This window comes from Diachasmimorpha longicaudata, chromosome 5 (assembly GCF_034640455.1).
Source record: "Diachasmimorpha longicaudata isolate KC_UGA_2023 chromosome 5, iyDiaLong2, whole genome shotgun sequence".
NCBI lineage: Eukaryota > Metazoa > Arthropoda > Insecta > Hymenoptera > Braconidae > Diachasmimorpha > Diachasmimorpha longicaudata.
Genome location: NC_087229.1, coordinates 5868421 through 5892024, shown reverse-complemented (window position 1 = coordinate 5892024; position 23604 = coordinate 5868421). Strand labels below are relative to the sequence as shown.

Here is a 23604-nt window from a genome sequence, read left to right as displayed (position 1 = left end):
CCTTGGTTCTCGATAGAATTTTAACAATTCTTATGTGATTATTAATGACGCTGGATGGTCAGCAGTTTTTACGGCGCTAATCTGACGTCACAAAATTCCTGCCTAGTAACCTTGTGTTATAACTTCAACAGGTACACTTCAGGAGACGCTCCAGTACGAGTTGACAATCTGTGCGAGGATCTCTTCCTAAAAATGAATCAAGCAGACCTGGGTCAGGTGGCCCTCCTCAGCCCTTACCAGAGTCTCTTGTACACCTGGGACGACCCCACCGAGTCCCGTGAGCTCATCTGGAACGTCTACATTAGTAAAACAAAAGGCTACCCGGCGATGTTCGATACCGATGGTTTCGGCCAGGAAATCGTCACCTTCAGAACCCTCAAAAAATTTCCCGGGATGGTCTACTCCTCGAAGACCAAAGTAAAAACAACGCGACGTAGTAAAAAGCTCAGTAAAAAATCTAAAGCAGATTCAACCGACAAGTCTATTTGCATTGATTTTCCGGAAGACAGCAGCAGCGATACAACTTCAGACGACGAAGAAACTCCTCCAGACGATGTAATGTCTGTTGAGAAAATTCAAAAGAACAAAACCATCATCTACTGGGTCAGCTACATGGAGAAGAGACAACGAGTGTTGACCTTCACTCAAGATGAGCACATGTTCTACAGGATGAAGTCAGTTGTGGAGCCCGAATACAGTAAAACCGAAATCTTCTTGGCCCTCTCGGGACTGGGTGTCAGTCTCGTTGCTGACGATTGCACAGTATCGAAGACCTCCAGTAGAGAACTGGCATATGCCAGTATCACAGACTCCTCCGCTCATTGGGAGCTCGACATCGGTAAACGATGGAAGTCGTTGACTCTAGAGCTCAATGCCTGGCTCGAGGACAAGTACAAGACATCAGCAGAGTCAGCCAAACTGGACAACTCCATTGACGTCAATTTCACGAAAATGCACATTACAAAACCCTTTTTCGGTAAACTCAGGAGGACCTACTGTCCAGGGATGTGGCTGCACATCAGGAGGTCCAACAGCCTAACTTACCTGCAGGGATACGTCCATCGGTTGCAGGTGGACGATCAAAAGAATGATTCGGTATTTCCAATTGTCCTGAGACCTGGAATCAAAAGATGTTTGGGAAATAGCCTGGGTGGAAGCAGAATGAAACACTCGGTAGAATTTCATTTGCTGAAGCAAACGCGGGCCTCGAGCAATGTCTTCAAAAGAATTCATCTGGTCGTGAGGGAGTTCCACGTGAACCTCCAGGAGGAGTTCTTCGTGGGTCTCGTCAAGGAGCTCATGCCAAAGAGAATTGACAACACGAAGACTTCCCTAGCCGGGAGGCTCAAGGCAGATCTGGCGAATGTTTATGTTCCTTTGGGGGGCGGTGAGGGAAAGAAGCCCTGGGGGAAGGGGGATATCATTGAACATGTCTACGTCGCGCCGATTAAGCTGCATGTGAAGCTCCTGGCGTCTGCGGACGGGAGGGCGGCAGATGGAGGAGTGGATTATTGCGGGGGTTTTGAAGAGGTGTTTGCTTATGCCAGCAAGGGGACGTTTCTGAAACAGGCTGAGTTCCGGCTACCGCATTGTGAGAGGTTCCATGTAAGAATGGGAGTCGGTGAGCTGTGGGCGGACGTCTGGAAGAGCTGGAAGGCCGAGTGGAGGCATCAGTTCAATGTCTCCGTGCAGGGGATGACGGTGCTGGGAAACCCTTTCAGTTATAACTTCAAAGCACCCGGAAATGCATTCTATGATACTGATGGGGTAGGTACCGTTAGTATTGAGGTGAAAAATAGTTGAAGATGAGGTAACTTATTTAATGCTTATTTAAGCATTATGTGTAGCTGATTCTTGTTACCAAGACTTCCGGAATTTTCAAAAATTATGTGAAATTTCAGCTTCATCTCCAAGGTGACGAAACAGCAGAGAAATTAGCCCACAACATCTCCTGCCTCCTCGGCTATTCAAGTCTGGACACCCTCCAAATTCCTTTGATCAATCTGGGCCTCCTCGAGCAGGAGGCCCAACGTGCCAGGCCAAAGGTTACACGTTTTGAGAGCACTGACACACCCCTATCAGCCATTACTCTCGATCGTTCCTACTCGATAGGAGTTGAACTCGAAATGTCTGGGTTAATAGTCAAGCCAACGGACAATACTCATCAAGAGGAGCTCAAGTACTCGTTGAAGGAGCTTGGCAAGGGTATCCTAAGCCTTACGAAACTCGAGGACGGTAAATCGTCCCTCAGAATTCAGCCTGGGCTCATCCTGGACACGATAAAACGCGCCCAGGAGAGAGGCTATAATTTTGTATCCAGAATTCGCTTCCCACGTTACATTAATCCTTATTCAGCAGTCGAATTGTATTCGACTTACAAAGCGAGGGGAATGTACCTTCTCAACACTGTTACGAAGAGTGAATACCAAAATTCAGAGACTTATTGGGCGCATGCTGCACTCTCCAACGATGGCAAGCACATTGCTCTCGTCTCACTCCAGTACGTTATTTGCTTCAGTGTTTTTAAATTATTTTATTATGCTAAATTACCTACTTTGGGGTCTTTTTTAGAAAAATTTACCTTCTCGAAAAACGATGCAGCATATGGGCGTCATGGAATGTCGCGTGGTCCATAGAAACTAAGGAATTAACTGAGGCACCCACGATCGAAGGAAATAAATTAATTCTTCATGTAAATAAAGTGTTACAGGTAAGGAATATCAAGGGAATTGTTGAATGTTCTTATACTTTTGGTGTTCCTCATTGAGGGGGAATCATCGGTATCTTTATTTCGTCGTAGATGAAGAAATGCTGCAATTTTTAACAAGTAAAGAGGGGGAAGATAATTGATTATTTCTCAAATTGCTGAGAAATCGTCTCCTTTTTTTATTCGACGAACTTCACGAGTTGATTTTATTATGTTGAAGAAAGAAAAAAAATCCCCATTATCATCGAATGATGTTGAATGTCTCGATACTGTTCTCTCATTTCAGAACCAGATAATGTCCCAATCATCTCCAGACTGGTACATGGAGTGTAATGACATAACGACCCTGGAATGGCTCTCCAAGAAGATAAATACTGCCATGATCCTGAATCTGATAAATTCTCGATGCAGAACAATCTGAGGCTCACGGCTCATTCCCTCAACCAACTCAAGCCTGCTCCTCCTCCCTCAATTCCCCGAAATTGACAATGTCAGATAATTGGATAAAGTACATCTAGTTTATTTCATAATTTATTTACAAAAAGTCTTAGTAAATTACACTTACAGGCATCTCCACTCGAAACTAAAGTAAATAATTTAAGAGCTACACGTATTAAGATGTCTATAGAGTAGGATACTTTGGGGGGCTGGGGAGTAAGCCAAGATTCAGGGAAACGTGTATGTTGTGTTAGCCATTAATATCCTCACAGTTTCGTTACTCTCATTGTTCAATAATCACCGAAAAAAAAATATATCGGTCATTAAATTCCAGAAAAATGAATCGCTAAAAATTGATGATTAAAAAAATTCATTGAATTCTCCAACGATGCCACATAATGAGGAATGCCATGAAAACCGATAACCAATTGAAAAACAAAGAAAAATCGTAAATCAACGGGAGAAAAGATCGATCCACTCCTCAATTGATTTGAGGTGAAAAAAATTTAATAAAATAGAAAAAAAATTGATTTAATAAATCGACGAAAAAGCATAATTAACGATTTTAAAAAAATCATTGCGTACATCAGTTGCTGGCCAAACGTCTAATTAAATGAGAAATAGAGATCGTCAAAATGTGTGTGTGTTGTGTGTGTATATAATATATATAATATATATAGTATGTGTTTATATATCTCGTACTAATTATATACATATACAAGATAAAATGAACTGTATATGCATATAATTATGATGATAAAAAATATGCAAATAAAAGGCTAGCGCTTGGCCCATTTTCCTCTGAAATAATTTATCGTTTTTTTTTTAAATTATCCCTCTGTAACTTCCCCCCGTCACTGATTCCTCATTAATCATTTTACTCAATGATGATGAAAACAAATCTCTGACCTCTACAGCCCGCAAAGCCTACCGAACAGGACAATCTTGTCTCGTCCACCCACTCTTGTCACTCAATTGAAACAGTCGCCTGCCCCTTCGTTTAAATAATTTTTCCCAAAAATTATTTGGAATCGTCAAACGATCTCTCCCCACAAGAAAAAAAAAAACATGATTTGTTTTCCCTAGAGTTCTACACACATATTTAACACTTTCACTCGCAGTCGTGCCCTCAGTTAATTAAATTCTTGTTTATTCACCTCTGCAAAAAAAAAACACACCCCTCTCTCCGCTCTTTCTCTCCATTTATGTAATGAGATTAATGGCGATAATGGTGATGAGCCAAAATCTCCCATCGATTACCACTCGTCAAAAATAATAATGCAATTGTCATCATATCTTACAAGAACAAATGGAGAAAAATAATAATGAACGAAACGGAAAAATGATTAAAAAAATACTACATAAAGAATTCATGTTACAGCATCATGGGTGAACAAATAATGTGAAACCCAGGATAATTATTTCCCTTTCACAATTGTCCAGTCGAGTGTTCATTTCTGAACATTGCATTATTCTTCACTTCAATCAATATATATATTTTTTTACAGACACCCGTGATAATTCATTTTTTTCCCCCACCTCCTCCTCCCCTCCACCCCCAAAATCGTTACACCAATTCGTCGAGCCCTCTCCTTGCCTCCACGTGTCCTCCATCATAATTTATTTTAAGCACGCAAATAGTCAGACACACACTCGAGAAAAAAATCTACTCCATTCTCATCATGAAGCGCTTTAAGCGCTCGATTTCACTCGCAAAATGAAGAAAAATTTATCGTCTCACTCTCATCAAGATGTCGATAATAGCTCCATCCCCTTTTGCAGGATGATTATCACTTGTCACAATCATTTCCTAGTTTTTTTTTTGTGTGCAATTATCGTCCCCTCCCCCCTCATGTGGTAGGTAAGCACACCAGGCCCCATCATCATTCCCACTCAATGGCTCTTCGCAAATGATTCGATTCATATCTATATACTCCATCAACCCCTCCCACTACTCCCTCTCCAAGTCCTCACTCATTCCACCCTCCCCCCCTTTGTTAAAAAAAAAAAACTTCTAAAGTGGATTTAAATAATAATTTGAAAAAAAAAAATTCCACATTGAATTTCACTGGGGGTTCAGGGGGGGGAGGAGAGAGGGCGGGGGAGGGGGGATTGTTTCCAATAATCCACCACAAGTAAATTAATTTACGTAAGAATTCAATGGAAGTGTAATGTTATCTACAAAATATACTTAATTACTCGCTAATTACAGCACAAAAACATGCAAATGTAAAAATTTGCATTAATCATATCATCGTAGTATTTATATTAATCGTCAGACGATATTAACTTCAATTATAATAATATTTCATCATTTTTATTATTTTTTTTTTCTTCATCTCGAACACCCACTCCTCCTCCCCCCTACCCCCGTCCACGATTTTTTTCTGTCAATAATCGATTGATCAATCAACTGTGTCAATTGGTAATTATCTCTCTCTTTCTCTCCCCTTGTCGCTGAATCCTGGTGATTATGATTTTCCCTAGTATTATGCAGACATTGCCCAGTGCTTTTTTTTTCTTTCATCACAAGTCATCTCCTCAATAACTATGAAATATCTTACACTATCGATATTTATTCCAATTTTTTTTTTGTTTTCACGAATGAAATATCGGTATACGAATGATCGATATCCATCCACTCGTATATCCAATGCGCTAACACCAATAATTAGCATTTTAACGTTATAATAATAATGTTATTATGTATTTATTGTTTACTTAATAATTTTTTTTATTCTCTTACTTAATTATTTAATATTTTTTTGTATTTTTTTTCTTCATTTTTTTCACGTTCTGCCTCTTATTACCATTTTTTTCGTTTAATTATTACTTTTTAAATTTTTTTTTATCCCCCATTAACTCGATACAAAACTAGAACAACTGCTGTGCCGGATGTGGAAAAACGCTAAGAATTCTTTATTTTCACTCGTCACCATCGATAAAGAAAAAAAAATTACTTTGTAATCATCGGCATGATGTTATTCCATTAATAAATTCTTTTTTGGCCGTTTTGTAATCTGTGGAGATTCATCCAAGGGATACCCACTCACTCACTTATTTCATTGAAATAAACCACTTTAGTCTGATTAACTTCACAATTCTCAAGTCCCATTTCTAGACTCTCCCCCGTCCTTCCTCATCCCTTCCTAAAACCACTCAATTCCCTTATCTCCATAAACATTGAAAAACCGTAAAATCCTGCACGATTTCAAGTTACGTACCAGCACCTCTTGAGCACTGAAATAGCACCCGAGCAACAATAGCAGCCACTTGTTGATCGAGTATTTGGCTCATAACAAGAGCAAGTAGACGTGACTCATGCTGGAGTAGAAGTGTTCTATTGTCAGGATGTCTGGCAAGATTGAGAAGTGTACCAGCAGCTCGTCTCAGCATATCGAGACTCGTACCCATTGATTCAGGATTTTCCCTGAGTGCAGCAAAACCATGCTGGTTAGCAACACCAAGTGCTGTACTCTCAGCTTGTTCAATAAATGCAACAAGCAGTGCAACACATGGCGTTTGTAATGCTATTGTCCTGGCAACTCCTGAATCAGCTGCTGATAAAAAGTGAAGTAAATTTACACCGAATTCACGGAGTACCTGCTCTTCGCTGCGACACAGTAGCCTCGTTAGTACAGAACACAATCTCTGTAATCTAGAGTATGGTGGTGTTGCAACAACAAGATCAACATTACTCTCAGTTACACACAATTTGCACAGTGCTTCAAGTGCTAATCTCTGGGGTGATAAAGATGAATTCATATTGACAGTGGGAAATGGATCCTGTCCATGAGCAGCTGGACATACTGCCCAGTGAAGTAGACCATCTAATACTGGACGTGATATTTCCTCAGGATGTTGACTGAGATCAGTGTAGCCAGCAATATTGGCTGCCATAACGAGAACATTTTCACGTATGTGATATAGAAAATCCCACCACCATTCATTTTCACCCTGAAGACTACTGCAGGAATCAGCGAAATCAGCGTCCTCCTCTCTGTCGTAATTTCTCGTTTTCTGAGTTCTCACGGGATGTTCGTGATGGAGAAGAAGTAATTTACCAAGAATACTGAGGAATGTCACATTCTTGGCGAATTCCAATTCATTACCCGGTATAAATGTCAAATTTCTGAGAATTGTTGAAAGACAGACACATCGTCTTGCCAGACTGTCCTGTGACTCTGTTACCAAGTAAAGGCTAGCCTCGTCTCTCGAGTAACTCTCGTCCTCGTAATCACTTATTCTTCTTCGTTTTAGGGTGCCTGCTGGATCTTTTATCTGTAATCTTGGTCCCTCTTTGTGACTATCGTCTACCTCCTCAATCTCGCTGTCTTTTTTGCTCTTATCCCTCTTGGCCACCTCATCCTCGTCATCAGTCTGGTCTCTATCCTCACGATCATCATCGGGTCGAGGCTTTTTCTTTTTTGTTCTCCTCGTTTCGGTGTCGTTGCTCTTGTGGTCATTATCATCACTGATATCGGCGTCCTCTGATTTAACTTGAGGATCGAAGGTACTTGTCGAATCACTCAGACCATTGTGCGTGGGAAAATTGTTGTCCTCGCTTTTCGCAAAGTCCACTGGGTGTTCACCCATATTGTTGTTTTGTTTACCATCTGCTTCGCAATCACGCTTTGAACCGTCGTTTTTCTTCTCGACAAGTTCACGGGTCAGATCGTTCATCTCCACTGGCTCCTTCTTTATCCTCGAGAGTACATCGCTCAGGGTTCGGGGTTTCTTTTTCTTCTCGTGGTGGAGGTGCTGGGGGGGCTGCCTCAATTTCATATCCCCATTTTCTTTTGAGGACTTGTCCAGGGGCTCGGGACACTTGGGTAACGATTCGTTTGTTATCTCAGGAAGTTTTTCACAATCTTGGCTACGGGATTCCTCCTTTATCTCCAATGGCTCCACTTCCTTTTGCAATAGCGGGGGTTTCTCGTCGCGAAGATGCCTCGCAAATGGTGCCATTCCAATTTCAGATTGAAAACAGGTAATTATGTACTTGGTGTCACTAGGATCCACTTGCCAGGGCTCACACTCAGCGTCGGTGTCCAAGTGATCCCAGGGGCGACGATTGTCAAGGACAAATATATCATCATCACGGGGGACCATTTTTACAGGACGACCGCGACGCGAGAGGAAGGTGTAGTTGGAGGTTGTCAGGAGTTTTGTACGATCCTCGGAGTCTATTGGGCGTGATACCGCGCCGAGATCCACTTCGGGGATGTCGGAGGTTTTCTCCCAGTGATCCTCCTCTAGGGTGGATGACTCAAACATGTCGGAGAGAGAGCGCGAAAAGTGCTCCAGGAGGACGTCCAGGAGACCTGGTAGATGTGTCAGGCCGAAGTAACTCACCTGAAATTTTAGAGGAAGTTGAAAGTTGTGCTTTGGAGGAGTCTGAAGATCCCTGTTTGGAGAAATTCCAGGGAAAATTGGAAAAGAAAATATCAAACAAAATATTAGGCTCACCGAACTGTCGTCAAACAACAAAATATTTAACACATCAAGGGCCCAACAGCTCTCGGCGAGTAACCCCGAGCGCAATGCCATCATAATTCTCCATGCCTCGACCGGTGCAACATCGCTTCTCGCTAGTTTACGTCTCTTGTAGAGTAACGGTGTAACAGCCTCCACACTGTCAGGTGGGAATATCATTTCTCGTTTCGGGGCTGCCTGTTGAGTTATGATTGGATTCATGTTCAACTGACTCTGTAAAACAAAGGACCAATGAAACAAAGGACTGTTAACAGCTATTTTAAACAAAGAATTGCGATAAATCATTCATTCGAAAACATTTATCACACAATTCCTCAATTCAATGGATTTTCGTCACGTGTAATTGCAATCTAGTTATAAAAATTGCTGAACAATTTATCATCAGCTATCAATTATTTCAATTATCAGAATTGTGTTACTTTTACTCAGTGGCAACTACTTTCTCTAACTGATTGGCACAATGACGAAAATTCAGCCCCCTCCCCCCTTCTAGAAAATTCCAAAAAATAGATCTAAAAAAATGATAAAAGACACGAACCAGTAGCGACGCCCTCACCTGATGTGAACCAGGTGGTGGGTAGAGTGTCGAGGGTTGATGGGAGTAACGATTGTCCCAAGGTGGTGGTGGTGCATGTGGTAATGGATTTATACTAGGCTGTGAGGATGGCCTTGCTGGCGGTTGATTACTTAAGTTTGGCCATGGTTGATTACTACTAGACATTGCAACACCAGATCCAGTCGGTGCATTAGCCGATACACTTTGGGCTTGTGATGGTGGCTGCTGTGGTTGATGTGGCTGATGTGGTTGATGTGGTGGATGTGATGGATGTTGCTGATGCTGATGAGGCGGATGTGGCTGCTGTTGTGTGGGTGGTGGTGGTGGCTGTTGATTCGGATATGGTACCCTGTTGTTAGCACTTCCCGTTACCTGATTGTACTGATTACCAGCACCTGGCCAACCTGGATACGGTGGCCGTTGTTGATTATACTGAGGATACTGCTGATCTTTGGTAAAATCTGGATGTCTTCGAGGCTGAGTGGGCCCTGGCGGTGGAGGTGGCATGTTCTTATTGGCACCACCTGAAATTTTGATAAATTCGAGCAATTACAATAAAATTATTGAATAAACTTCCAAAGACATGAAGAATAATTGCATTTTTTTAATAGACGTACAAATGGGAGATAAATCAAGACAAACCTGCTGGCACATTCGATGGATACATTTGGCCACCCGGTGGTGTGCCATAGCCAGCCTCCTGGCGATAATAATCTTGAGGACATGAGTAAGTTGGATTTGCCGGGGATGGTGAGGGAGACGAGGGCTGGCTCGTTGATGGGGGCTGATTTTGAGCTGGCTGAGGATAATTCGCTGATCTACCTGGGGGCGTCTGACCCGGGGGATAACCCGGCTGCTGAGGGCCACTATATCTGTTGTATATGTCTTGACCTGGCCCACTGTTTCCTGGAATGTTTCCACCTGGGTAGACCCTTGAAAAAAAAAATTAATTAATGATTTTATCTGAAAAAGTATCACTTTCCATGTTCATTTTTTTTCTTAAAAAAAAAAAGAAATGCTTGATATTATTCGTTCAAACTATGATCAGGAGATCAATGACTTTCATATGATTTTTTTATTTCCAAAAATATTCAAAAAATACCTGTCAGCTTCAGAGACATACGGAGGATAATGAGATCTTGGTGAATACGGCTGGTTGAATTCACCCTGTTGATTCATTGGGCCTCCCTGTGGTCGAATATACTGCTCCTGTGGATAATTCGGGTACGACCCAGCATTCTGATAATTTCCCTGCTGCATACCCTGATGGGGTGATGGTGCACTGCTCTGACTGGGTGGTCTTGGTGGTGGTGGTGTGTAGTCAGAGGGTGGCCCACCCTGATTGCCACCCTGATAATTGCTCGGATAATTTCCATACCCGTCCATTGAGGCACTACTCGATCCAGCTGCTGGGAAAGAGTCTTGGGAATTAGAGGAGCCTGTGAAATAAATAATCAATGATTTATTCATGATAATGATGGCAAATAAATTTATGATGATGATTAATTCAATCAATCAAATATTCTGTAATGGCCTTCCGTCTATGAAGTATTTTGAATCAACTTGATTTTTAAGAATGAATGAATTCAATGCAAAACAGGGAAAACAAAGATGAAAATAATGTATCAATATCTACACATGAAAAAATCATAGTTACCTGGAGATGGAACTGATGCCGTGCCCTTAGACCCCTTCTTCTTAGATCCTGCCTCAACTTGATTGATAATCGGTTGCGGATCAACTCCACCTCGATCGAAGTGACACTCATACGTCAGCAAATGCTTTGTATAATGTTTGCGAAGTGTATACGCTGCACTACTGCTCGCGCCAATGCCCAACAATCCAGCAATGTCTTTCCACGTTTTGTTTTTCGTCACCTATTCATCAAAATTTGCTCAACTCTTTTCCCAATTTTCCATGCAGTTAAGAATAAAATTGAGAAAAAAAACATTCTACACAGAGTGAAATAGTTGTCATCATTGAATTATCAATCAAGAGTAAGAAAAAAAAAATTCATTTTCTTCGTTGGAAATTATTGAAACCACAAAAAAAAATACCACAAAATATTGATGAATTCCTGTGGTATTTTTGTCTCATGCAGAACAGTCGAAGAAAGGAATTTATAGATATTATTCTAAATGGGTTACCGTCTCATCGGATTTGTTATAATTAATGTTTTTCTATCTCCATCTCAACAATAGAATAATTCCATTTAGCACCCAGGTTTATCGTAGGTGTCACGGTGTGTTATTTATCCAAATACCTTGTGAAAAACTACTTCAAGGATAAAATGTTAAAAATCTTCTCGTTTTATATTTCATTCATCATTTTGTCCTTTGTATCGTTCAAAAAACTTTTAATTTTTAATATTAATTGAGATATCATTTGAATAGAGAGCTTGAAAATTGAAAGAACGATTCACTAGGCAATGAGATCATGCTCAAAACGTGCGACAACGTGTGAAATATAAAAATGAAAAACAATAATTGAAGAGAAGCGCGTTTGCAAGATCAACATTCTGGTGTGGAGGGGTGGGATGAGATAATTTTTTAATAATTCAATAGATTTTCAAGAACAATCTCTTACGATTGATGATTTTAACCGAAATATTAAACAATTTATCGGAATGTTTCAAGAAAAGGATAAAAATCTACTAGTGTTTGAGAAATATTGAAAAACAACGAGATATTTTCCAAATAATTTATCGAAAAATTAATTAAAATTATGTCTATTGTTCCGAAAGTGTACTACAAAAAAAACTGAAATTTACCACAAAGAAACGAAAAAATCATCGTAATAAATAAATATCCAGCAAAAACCTTAGAAACAATTTCGAAATTCTCCTTAGAATTAATTTTGAATTCTCCACCCCTTGTCCACCGAATAATTCACACCGTAATCGATAGTCTTGGACAGAAAACACTGAGCAAACGGATGAACGTAAAAACCAAAAACAAAATAGCAGACGTGAAAAAAAAATGAAAAAATATATCACAAACAAACGATTAAAATACAGATTCAAGAATAAAAAAACGTCAAGAACACCGAGGGCTAGATGGAACTACACTGCACCTTGCATACCTCCATGAAGCCCCCCCTTTCCTTCACGTAGAGGTAAAGACGAAACAGATCGAGGGGGTTCTTGGAGATGGTAGGACAGCTGGTTATAGGTGTTCTCCGTTCCTCCATGAATGACACTAATTTGTCCAGCCAATTTCGTCGCTCGGGGGAGTCGTCCATCTCGTAAAGTTTCGCCAAACTATCTGGCTTCTGAAAATTCATAGAACAGTCGTTTTTATCGACATTCAAGTCAACATTAACTAATTCACTATTTCAAAGTATTATAATTGCGGTAGAAAATGTAGGCGGTGAATTAGAGAATCCAAATTATGAGTGACATGAGGTAATAAATGCATGAATTGAATGGAAGTTGAAAGGGTTTAAAAACTCACAGAATTGCCTTTTACTACTCCAAAATTGAAATAAAAGGTTTCAGTAATTAGTGAATAGACAATTGTAGAATTCCAAGCAGAGCTCAATCTACATCAAATTGATTATGAATGAGCAGTTTACATAGTTTTTTCATCTTTCAACAGCAATTAAAGCTGAGGAAAAATAAATTCTGAGTGAATTTTTTCTCAAAGCATTTGAAGAAAATTCGATCAATGTTTACAAAAGGTACGCACATGCCCATATACCTTTATACTGTTAGCAGAATTCTATTCATTATAAGGCACAACTACAAAGGACAACAGTGCGGCTTTCATGACAATCTTCCCAGTCCAAATAAATCGAGTTATCTTATACTCGTTGTTTTTGATACTAAAGAAAATAAACCGCGTAACAACGTGAATCCGAGCAGATGAATGCTATGAAATTAGGGCTATCAAGTCCTGATCGACCACGAATAAATTATATTTTTTTAATTTTATTATGATAAAGTTATTAACCTTAGATCTGTACGGGTCTTGAGGCACATGACTGTTAAACACCTGTAAACAATTCAAAAAATATTTAGAATGTCATATTTATGATTAATAACTCTTTTAAAGTATTTTCAAGAACCACAAAATAGCATAGAATCAGAAAAATTGTAGACAAAAGAATCAAATTAGATTTGTTTTCTTATACATATAGTAAAAATGCGAATGAAATAAATAAGAAACGTTAAAAACCTAGGCAATGGCATTATGGGACTTACAGGACTGGCTGGGGTGCGTGGCCAACTGGGACTGTTGATATCGGGATACTCTTCGTGTATCGAATTAATGCTGGCTGCGCCTGGTGATGGTACTGTACTCTGTGGGGTAGCTGGATGACTGTGGTAACCACCAATCATGTCCTTGCGGATCTTTGGGGTAAATGCGGGGTCTTCGCCAGATGCTGCGGATAGTCATGTTTAATGTTATGACATTAGGGAAGGAAGTATACCAGAGACAAATGAGAAAAAGGGACATTCACTTTTTTTTAATGGAAAAACTTCACCCCATTTTTGAGAAAATGGTAATTTCCCACTCCTTAAAAGTAGTTTTTTTGTCTATGTAATCAGCCTAGATAGAGCTTTATTAATTAATTTATTGTTGCCTGATGAGATTCAAAAACTATCTGAACGATTTACGTAGTAATCTTCTTTCGATTATTTAACTAATTCAGCTAATAATTACCAAATCAACAACGCTACAACGATTTCTTGTATATCTCCCAAAACTCCCCATTAAAATTCGTCCCCAAAAAATTACCTGCAGAGGCATTGGATAAAGTAGACTGTTGCGAACCCTCATCAATGCTGGTACCATCAGGTCCAGTTGTAATGACCGAAGTAACAGTACCACTAGACGTAGAAGTAACATTGATGGCAGCAGTACCAGAAGCAGTAGTAGTAATACCACTGTCATTTGATGCATCACCACCAATATCCCCTCCTCCATGGCTTGTGGGCGTTGGTGCTGGAGCTGGATGTGAATTTGGTGTTGTACTGGGTGGTGGCATAGGGCTACCCTCATGATTCAACGGTGGTGTAGCAGCTGGTGGATGTGGATGCTGAGGATGTGAATGTTGTGGATATTGATGTTGAGATCCTTGATGTGGTGGATGATGTGGATGTTGTGGATGCGGATGTGAATGCTGCGCATTCTGATGTTGATGTTGGTGCTGTTGTCCCGGTGGGCCACTTGCTGATGGTCCTGGTGGGGGTGGGGGTGGTGGTGGTGGTGGGGCTGGCGAATGTTGCTGCTGCTGTTGTTGTGAATTGCCGACATGATTGGGTGATGGTGGTGGTGGGCCCATTGAACTGGCTGGTGGTCCCATATTGCCAATACCACCAGTTGTCATTGATGTATTGGTTGGTACACCAGCACTACCACCATAATTAACACCAGCCTGGGATGGTGGAGGTGGTGGTGGGCCTGGACTTGGTGGCATACCAGGTGGTACACTGTTGAAGCCCATTTTATGGGGATAGGGTGGATATTGCACCAAATTATTTGGTCTGGCCGGTTGATACTGATTGTTAGGAGCAGCTGGTGAATTTGTCGGTGGTGGATAGCCCTGTCCTGGAAAGGACATATGTGGCCTTGGTGGTGGATACCCACCAGGCGTTTGGCCAGGATAACCACCTGTTTGCGGTGCATTACCACTTGCTGGATAACCCATACCAGCACCACCCATTGGACCCATTGGTCCACCAATGCCTGTTGGTGGTGTTGGTACACCACTGCTGTTCATTTTGTAGCCATGCATATGTCCAGATGGACCAAGGGGCTGCTGATAACCACCCTGGGTTGCCATTGGTGAGTGACTCATTCTAGCTGGGCCACTACCATCTGATTGGCTTGACGATGGCCGAGGTGGCATCTGGACGTTTTGTTGCCCAACAGCTGGCGACATTGAACGTGAACCAGTCGAGCCGGTTGGTGATGGCGTCGGTCTCATCCCCTGGGAATTTGGTGTTCCTGGACCCGCGGGCCCGTTAGAACTGTCATTACTATTTTGACCAGAGAGTTCCTGGAACAGAAATTTCATTCGAAACTATCAGAAGATTGAATTGAAATATTGGCATGTGATGATTGGAATTTATTCGGTTTTCATTAGGATTTAGAATATTCTTGATAGCCAATTATTCATTTTATTCATGAACTCCAATAAATAGTGGTAAAATCAAATTAATCTGACTATTTCCAATGGAGGACTGCATTGTGTATAAAACCAAATCTCTCAGAACAATATGCATTGGAAATTGCTGAATTTTGTATAATTGAACTGGATTTTCGTTGGTATTTTGCTTCACTCCAAATTAATACTTCCCCAAACCGACGTCAATATTTCATGTATTTCATGTACCATCCAAATGATTATTTGAATCACAACATTAAACAGTAATAATCCCTCATTCAGGTCAGATAAATTGTTCATTTTACTCCACACAATGGATGATTCATTTCAACCGAATAAATACCAAAATAAACTACACTAAAATGCGTCAATTGTTCTCGAATTCCCTCCAACACAAACCAACCAAAAACCCTTAATCCCCCTGAGCTCATTTCAATGTATTAAACCCTTCCGCCTGTCCCCTCAGTTCAAAAAAGCCTTGAAAATTTAAAACACCAACTTGAAATCCCTAATCTTACGAACTGGCCAATGTTCTTCAACAAATTGAAATAAATTGCCATGAGGCTTTAAATTCTCCTCAAATAAATAGCCCATCGACGCCAAGTTCATATTCCACTTAATAATTCTATTATTTATGAACCTGAACCATTGAACTGTGATACTAAAATGGAATAATTCCTCATTGAGACCAAAAAAATTGTTCGTCAATTTCCAACAATGGAGGACTTGCAGCGACCAAGCAATAGCCAAAAGTAAACGTCATACAAAACCTGAATCGTCCTCAATTTTCTCAAGAACAAAAATCAAAAAGAATCATTCAAAATGCCTGTGAACCCATCCCATGTGCTAATCACTCCTATCTGTCCATTCCACTCCACCAAGACCCCTAACCCTGAGGTTAGGTTACACCAATCACATTACACCCACCAATAACCCTCGCCTCCAAAACAACCACGTCTCCCTCCCCCCCAGTGAGAGCCACGAAACCCCCAAAGCCCCCAAGTCCTCCACCAGTCAAAATAATTAAATAAACTTTAAAAACCCATAGTCTCTAACAAAATGGCAACGTTGGATATTCCTCCTGTTACCGGATACCCATCACTCCTCCCTCGCCCTCATTCTCTCCAGCATCCCCACCTTCCCCTGTCCACACAATCACCCCTTCACCCTCCCGCCCCCCCCCAAAAAATGATCGATAAACTGATCAATTTACCTCATTAATCCCCAACCGACAACTTGAACAATCAAAAAAATAAGTCCAAGTGTTGTAACAGTAGTTTCATGTCGTCGTAGTCGCTCGTTTTCTCTTAAACACGCCTCTTTCCTTTCTCTATCCTCCTCCCGCGGTTTCTCACTCCCTCTCGCTCACTCCCACCTCGATCACCCGACCCTTCTCCCTCTATCACTCACTCACACTCTCTCACTCTCTCTCACTTCAACTGTAACTCAATTGAACTCCAAGGCAACAGATAATCATCGGGACGATCACAACCTCTCCCGTAAAAATTCAAAAATTAATTTCGATTGCATTCACCAAAATAATCACCCTTCACTGATGCATCATTTATTCCTGGAGCACTGATAACCACCTATTGACACCGATAATGCGCATCCTAGAGTATCTGTCTCACTTTTGTTGCCTCATGAACGCGCGTGTCCTCGAGATGACGCGATTCACGTTCCACATAACTATCGCACAGTTTTTACAGTGTGTAAATAAAATAAATACTGCTGCTCGGGGGGTGATTGATGGGAATTGTTTGGTCACATGAGGCTGGTGGATATCAAGTTGGGAACTGAACACTTCACGGGTGTTTTTTTTTTTTTCTCACTAGTCTCGTAACATTGTCACGGGTGTAGTCAATCGTTCACTTCTGATTCATCCGAGTCATCAGGTTATTTGTCGACTTTACTGTTGTTCAGACTGGGAATTTATTCATTCACGGGACTTTATTCCCCGGGAATTGAGGATTTCAGTGGTACACGGTTATTCGCAGTTGGAGGAACAGACACAGGATAGGTAGACACTAGAAGGCGGCAGCAGTTGCGACGACCAACACTACCACCAACACCAGCTCCACGCATGGTGGTGCATCATCTCTCTTCTGGATATTTTTTTTTTTCGTTCGGCTTTTGATTTTTTGGGGGTTATTGTTGGATGAACGCTGAAGTAATTGGCGAGAGGGGTGGTAAGAGGGAAGATTTTTTTTTTAAGGGAGGAGAATTCTCATACATTTCCCACAGATTGGAGGGGACCCCGGGGGTTTGGGAAATTGTTTGGGGGGCCTTGGGGGATGCAGCATGTGGAGAAAGATTCGGTGGGGATTGGATTGTGGCGTGCAACGGGGAACGAGGGCGTTTTTGTTCTGGGATAGTCTGTTGGTTGTGAGTCTGTGGCTGTTGTGGCGCGACAAGCGCTCGTTGTAGACTCGGCCGGGATCGGGAGGGCTCGGGGATGTTCGGTGGGTAGAGAAGAAGAGAGAAGCTGAGCGGGAGTTTCGAATGCGGATAGATTAATCTCTGGACAATCTTAACTCGATTTGAATATTCCTTGAAGATTATTTAAATCGAGTTATTTTATTATCTTTATCATCGTGTGAGGAATGATTTTTTCTATTGAATAGTTGATAAATAAATAAAATAAGATCCCAGTGTCTGGAAATAATGAGTCTGAGAGCTGCAGTAGATTTATATCGTACCATGAACCTGGCATTTTCCTACTTTGAATGGCCTCTTCGCCATTAGCACCATAAGATTTTTTTTTTCATTCCCTGAAGGAAAAACAACACACTTTTCAAGAAGTTTTGTGTAAGCGAACAAAATCGCTACTTGCAAACCGCCAAAAAATAAGTCGTGTGGTTCTACTGTAATAGTTTAAAAACATTCATCTCCAAAGAAGCATAATGCTCATAGTTATTGTTTACACGTATAAAAAAATGTCTTATGTCTGTACAAGATGTTATTCTTGAATCAGACTAGCTTATAGATTCCTCTCTGATAAATTTGAGGCGACAATCTTCGAAAAGAGAATGTTTTGCACAGACTAATATAAGGGACATGAAAAGGGAAATATTTATCAAAAAATATTTTCCCTCTCAGGTAAAAGATTGCTATCATATCATTACTATTATTTGAGTGGGCCATTATTAATTATCCCTTAAACTATGTAGCAAAGCATGTTACTACGTTTTAAGGTGTAGAGCAATCATAAACATTATCTACGAAAAAGGCGAGGGGAATTTTCACTAGAGAGACCTTTTGTGAAAATTGTTTCTATATTTTTCCCTTTTCCTGAAGAAAATAGAAGGAAGATGAGGATGTGTTCATAATAACCTCTCTTGAAGCGATTGACTCACTCGACAAGGAGGGTAAAAAAGTATTGCTATTTGCCTTGGACTATGAGCTATTCATTGAAAACGACCCAGTGATCATTCAGTCTCCTTGAATTGTTTAGTTCGTAAATTAGTGAATTGATAACGAAAAAGGAGTAACACCTGGAGGGATGAAAGATAAAATTTCTTTTTCGGTACATCGTGATGATCGCTAATAGGAAATTGTGACAGGAATCATAGATATGATCATGTAAAATTTGCATTTGTAGGTGTAACAGCTTAAACTTGATGTTGGGGGATAAATCGACAATTCTATAGTTTCTTGTTATTGCAGAAAAATAAATACTGGACAATTTCGTAAGGAAATTTATGAAATAAAAATATTTGAAGGTAGCATGGACTGGGCAGAGGGTACCTAAGGACTTCCACTTCAATAATTATCTTTCAAAGGTCCAGAAAGACTGTCGAGTTTCTGAAAAATGTCATCCCTTGGAAGATTGCCAGAGATACCTCGAATTTATCAAAAAATTACCCGAAAAGCTCAAGATATCATTTAGCATAGACCTAAATTTTTGCCATCGAACACACTGAAGATTGGGAAACTAAGAGAGGTTCACCATTATTGTCTACCTTCAGACTATTCTCACCTTTCCCAAAAAAAAACACAAGCCTTTCCCCCCCACCCCACCTGAAAAATTCGATAAAAATAGCTAACAATCTCCAACAATCAAGAAAAAACCACTAGTTTTTGCAGCTCGTGCGCAATAAATGTTTTGCCGGCCTCCCACTCCCCTTCACCCAGCTTTACACACGATTCGCCGCCATGTTTTCCAACCCCCACTCCCCCCAGCAGCCGACAACTTCCCCTACCCGGCTTTGTTTTCGATTCGCTCATGTGCAGCAAGCATTGGATTCAGGATAAGCGCTAGCCACCATCAGGAGTAATTGAAGATTATTGTTGTTAAAATAAATGAAAATGATATGGATAGAATGGAAATAGGGGTGAAGGTGTGGAGAAATTTGATAATGATGATCATGAAGAAAGACACAAGCTCGTGAGAAGGAAAGGCTAAAGCAGAATGAATCTTGTAAGATGCTGAAGATCTTCTGATCGACTCCTGCAATTGGGGTTAATGAGGTGTCATTTCAAGGGTTGATGGATGATCTTGAAAATTGTGGAGAGTCATTAAATTTCACTCTAAGAATTTCTAGATAGATAAGATGGAAAACGAAGGGTATTAAGGAAATGTTCAGTACTTATAAAGACGAGTTATTCGGGGTGGCAGAGTCACACAGCTTAATCCCCACTTCAAATGGTACAATTTGGATGAATCAGGAGTCTTTTTCAAGGTTAATACAAGCCCTTGAAAATGACGTATAATTTCTGGAAATCCACTCAACCAATCTCGACCTATTTTCCATCGAAAATGATGGCTTCGCTCAAACTGGCAGAATGCTCTATTGGAAAGCGAATTATCGTGCACTGTAACCCCTATTTCAGATGGTACAAGTGGAATGAATTAGGGCTCATTTTGAAGGTTGATAAATGCCCTTGAGAATGGCACATGAATTTTTCAATTTTACTCAGCCGATACAGAGAAATTCAAGGTTGAAGATGATTCTTGCACTCAATCCGAGAGAAAGTCTAGTTCGAGAGTGCAACACCGCGCAACTCGACTCCTGATCGAAGTCTGTCGTCTCGAGACCCGGAGGATGATTGTCCGACAGATCTATTTGGATTGACCAACATTTCAAGTCCTTTGTTCAATAATGATGATGATGATTGGGGCGGGGGGTCAATGATGACCGAATGAGACAATTAATTTTTAGGATTATTGATCGCTTTGAAGGGGAAAGGGAAGGTCTGGGAGATGAACCTGGAGAAATATCCATAGGTTCTGTGGAGGGGGTCCTGAGGGAGGCATAATTTCGAAATGATCCCCGACCATTTGCATCGTTTCATGATTTTAGGTATTCACTGTTTCAAGAATTACTAATAATTTCTGGGTACTTGTAATTAATTGGAAGGATATGAGGCCCTAATTAATATTTTCTGTTCTTTCTTCGAAAAACTCCAAATGTTCAATTGCTTACAATTGATTTTTCATCAATAAAGTGCAACTCCAAATCTATTTAATCGCATAATTATCGAATAACGAATGGGTTCGTGCAAAATAAGATTCGCTGCGAAAACTCTTCTTTTGCATTTCTATTAATCCCCCACCATCGATAGAATCAATCTTTTGCGAATCGACACGATAATAATTGTTTATGAATAATTGAAGTCCCTAATGAAATTGAGAAAAAGGCCTATTGATATTATCATTTAAAAAATTGCCCACATCTCTCAGAACGGTTTTCCCTCTCAAAACGTTGCCTGATACTCTTTATTTCTCCTATTAAAACCCCTTACCACCGCAAAAAACTAACACTCAGAATCGATTGAAAAAAGTACTACCGATTATTTCAGTCCCTGAAATTGTTATTGGAAGATCACTTACCCCCGAGTCAATCCCTTGAGTATTAGGAGTCGTAGATCGTTGCATATTGTGATAATTCTATAAAATGAAAAACAAATTAAACGTTACATGAGGAGAAGGAAACAAATTTATTAATGTTTCGTGATAATCAGGGAATTCAATCATCACCTGCTGTTGTCCAGGCGTCGGCTGGGGTTGGGGGGATGCCGAGGGCGGTGGTGCCGGCGATTGGGAGAGTGCTCGCTGCGGAGACTGACTCGATGAATTCGCCTGGCTTGGTGGAGGTGGTGGGGCATTAGGGGGTCCAGCTTGGTTCCAGGCCCTCTGGTCGGGGTACAAGCTTGGGGGGTGACCTCCCTGTGTTGCGTATGAATTCAACTGCAACATTTCAAGGGAATTATATAGGAAGAAAAAACTATTGAAGTTATTTTTTGAAATCAAAGTTTCCTGGAGCACCTGGAGCAACTCGTTCAAGAAATTAATCAAACATTTTAAACAATCTATCAACTCCATTTGCAACTCTGAAAGTCTAGGGTAGTGAAAAATACAAAGAATAAATCATAAGACAATAAGTATATTTGAAAATATTCGAGAAAGCTTTCGTCTCGTAAATCATTGAAAAATACCTGATGATGCCCATAAGGAGAATGCGGCCTAGCAGGGGATGGATATCGCGTTGTGTACGGCTGATAGGGCATGGGAGTGGGTGAGCTGGGTCCGCCAGGTCCAGGATGTAGTCTCGGGGATCCCTGCAACAGTAAAAGCCCAATGAAACTCTCGAGTCCCCTTCGAGCCCCACTCCGAATGATTTATCACCACCAAATTCAGTCCCAAAATTGTAAAAAAATCTCCAAAAATTCCGAGTGCTTCGAATCACTCAAGCCCTCCCCCAAGTCATTCCATTAATAGAATGTGAAATCAAAATTAATAGAAAAAGCCGGCAAAGTCGCTGGATAGCTCCGAGAAATTTGTTTTGTGTTTTTCAAATAGTGAATTGAAAATGGGGAGATTTTATGGACAATTTCTCGATTGAAGTCTTCCAAGCTTTTCATTTAAATTAAAAATCAAAGATACCATTGAGTTGCCTCCATAAAATGATTAAAATGAAATCCAATGGAATACAAATTGAATATAAAGTCAATGACGCTGCCTTGTCATCCCCGGAGTAAACGAATATGAAGATAGAATTAAAAAGAGTGGAAAAAAATTACAGTTTGTGGTGGTCGTTGGCTGGGCTGTGGATAGACTGGTGGTACAACCGGGGGTCTCTGCATTGGCCAGGGTTGCTGATACGACTCCGGAGCAATTCCCGGATAATTAGCATGGAACCTATGTGGTGAGCTGGTGGCCTGGAGCAACTGATTCAATGTCGGTGTGGGTCCAGTAGCCTGTGATATACTCTGACCAGACAAAAACCTCGGCTGCCCTGGAAACCCCCCAGGAACAATGTGTCCCAGTCTGCCCTCAATTTTCGAGGAATAATGCTCCTCCATCTCTGAATGATGCCTTCCCTCACTCTGTCCCTCACTTAATCCCGGTTTACTGTGATATTCTCCAGGTCCTTGTTTTCCCCCAAAATCACTGGACTTTCCCTGATAATCATCCTGATGATAATCCCTGGACAAGTGTTGTCCACCAGTTGGATTACCCCCTGAATAATTACCCCCATGACCAACACCATGTGATTGATGTATATTATGCGGTGAATGACCCGAATGATGTCCAGAATGTCCATGAATAGCATGTCCACCAGAGTGTTGTCCACCATGCTGACTGTGTGTTTGTTCATGCTGTTGTAACTGTCCCTGTGACTCCTGTTTACTAGCATTGCCATCACCACTACCAATACCCGATATATTCTGAGAATTTTGTGGTACATCCCGTGGTGATTTGACATCACCAACGTTATGTCCACCAATGTCCTCACGATATTGACTCATTTCGTATCCAGTATCACCGTCACCACGATTCACATACTTGAGCAGCTGGGCCGCGCCCCGATTTATTTTATCGGTGGGCTCTTGTTCAAGCTGCTTATTAATACTAACACTTGCACTATTACCACTATTTTGTCCCCTTTTTTTATTACATTTCACTGTTTCATTGTGCTTTACATCGTTTTGTTGGCTCTCGGCTTGCGTAGCAGCCATGTTCTACCATCACGGTGCCATCATCCTCACTTTAACTGGCCAATAGGGGGTACACGTTCCCCGCGTACAATTTGCGTTTGTCCTTATCGATGCGCTGATTGGTTGATACTGTACATTTACTATTAACACTGAATAACCCCGCATTATACGTTTGTTAATGTTGGTTTATTGAGGGCATTATATTTTTTTTAATACCGTTGTGAGATAAGAATTGGCTTTTTGGTAGGCGGGAGGGCGTTACAGATATTTTTGAGGGGAATAGGCTTCGTTTTTTTTGTATAGGGTTTTGGGGGCATTTGGGGATTGTACGGGTTTTTTATTCACAGATACTAAC

The 23604-nt window shown here is 40.8% G+C and overlaps 2 protein-coding genes across 8 annotated transcripts in view; one reads left to right on the top strand and one right to left on the bottom strand.

Moving 5' to 3' along the window:
* LOC135162972 (intermembrane lipid transfer protein Vps13-like) overlaps positions 1-3591 on the top strand; it is a 13765-nt gene extending 10174 nt beyond the window's left edge. The window contains exons 12-15 of the mRNA XM_064121990.1: positions 132-1767; positions 1902-2500; positions 2572-2710; positions 2994-3591. Of these exons, the coding sequence (XP_063978060.1) occupies positions 132-1767; positions 1902-2500; positions 2572-2710; positions 2994-3128 (2509 nt within the window). The 3' untranslated portion in view covers positions 3129-3591. The remainder of the gene's footprint in view (positions 1-131; positions 1768-1901; positions 2501-2571; positions 2711-2993) is intronic.
* Osa (osa) lies at positions 3204-23604 on the bottom strand. 7 transcript variants are annotated; one of them, XM_064121994.1, is made up of 14 exons: positions 22332-23604; positions 21747-21869; positions 21289-21498; positions 21142-21198; positions 13937-15224; positions 13399-13580; positions 13148-13189; positions 12270-12467; positions 10855-11074; positions 10300-10636; positions 9840-10129; positions 9198-9721; positions 8615-8854; positions 3204-8500 (listed from the first exon to the last, which is right to left on the bottom strand). In XM_064121994.1, the coding sequence occupies exons 1-14, from the start codon at positions 23268-23270 to the stop codon at positions 6362-6364; spliced, it is 6789 nt and encodes a 2262-aa protein (XP_063978064.1). In that variant the 5' UTR covers positions 23271-23604; the 3' UTR covers positions 3204-6361. The 7 variants fall into 7 exon arrangements, with proteins under 7 accessions (XP_063978064.1, XP_063978067.1, XP_063978066.1 ...); XM_064121997.1 differs by having other exon boundaries at positions 9570-9721; XM_064121996.1 differs by having other exon boundaries at positions 9180-9721; positions 10300-10606.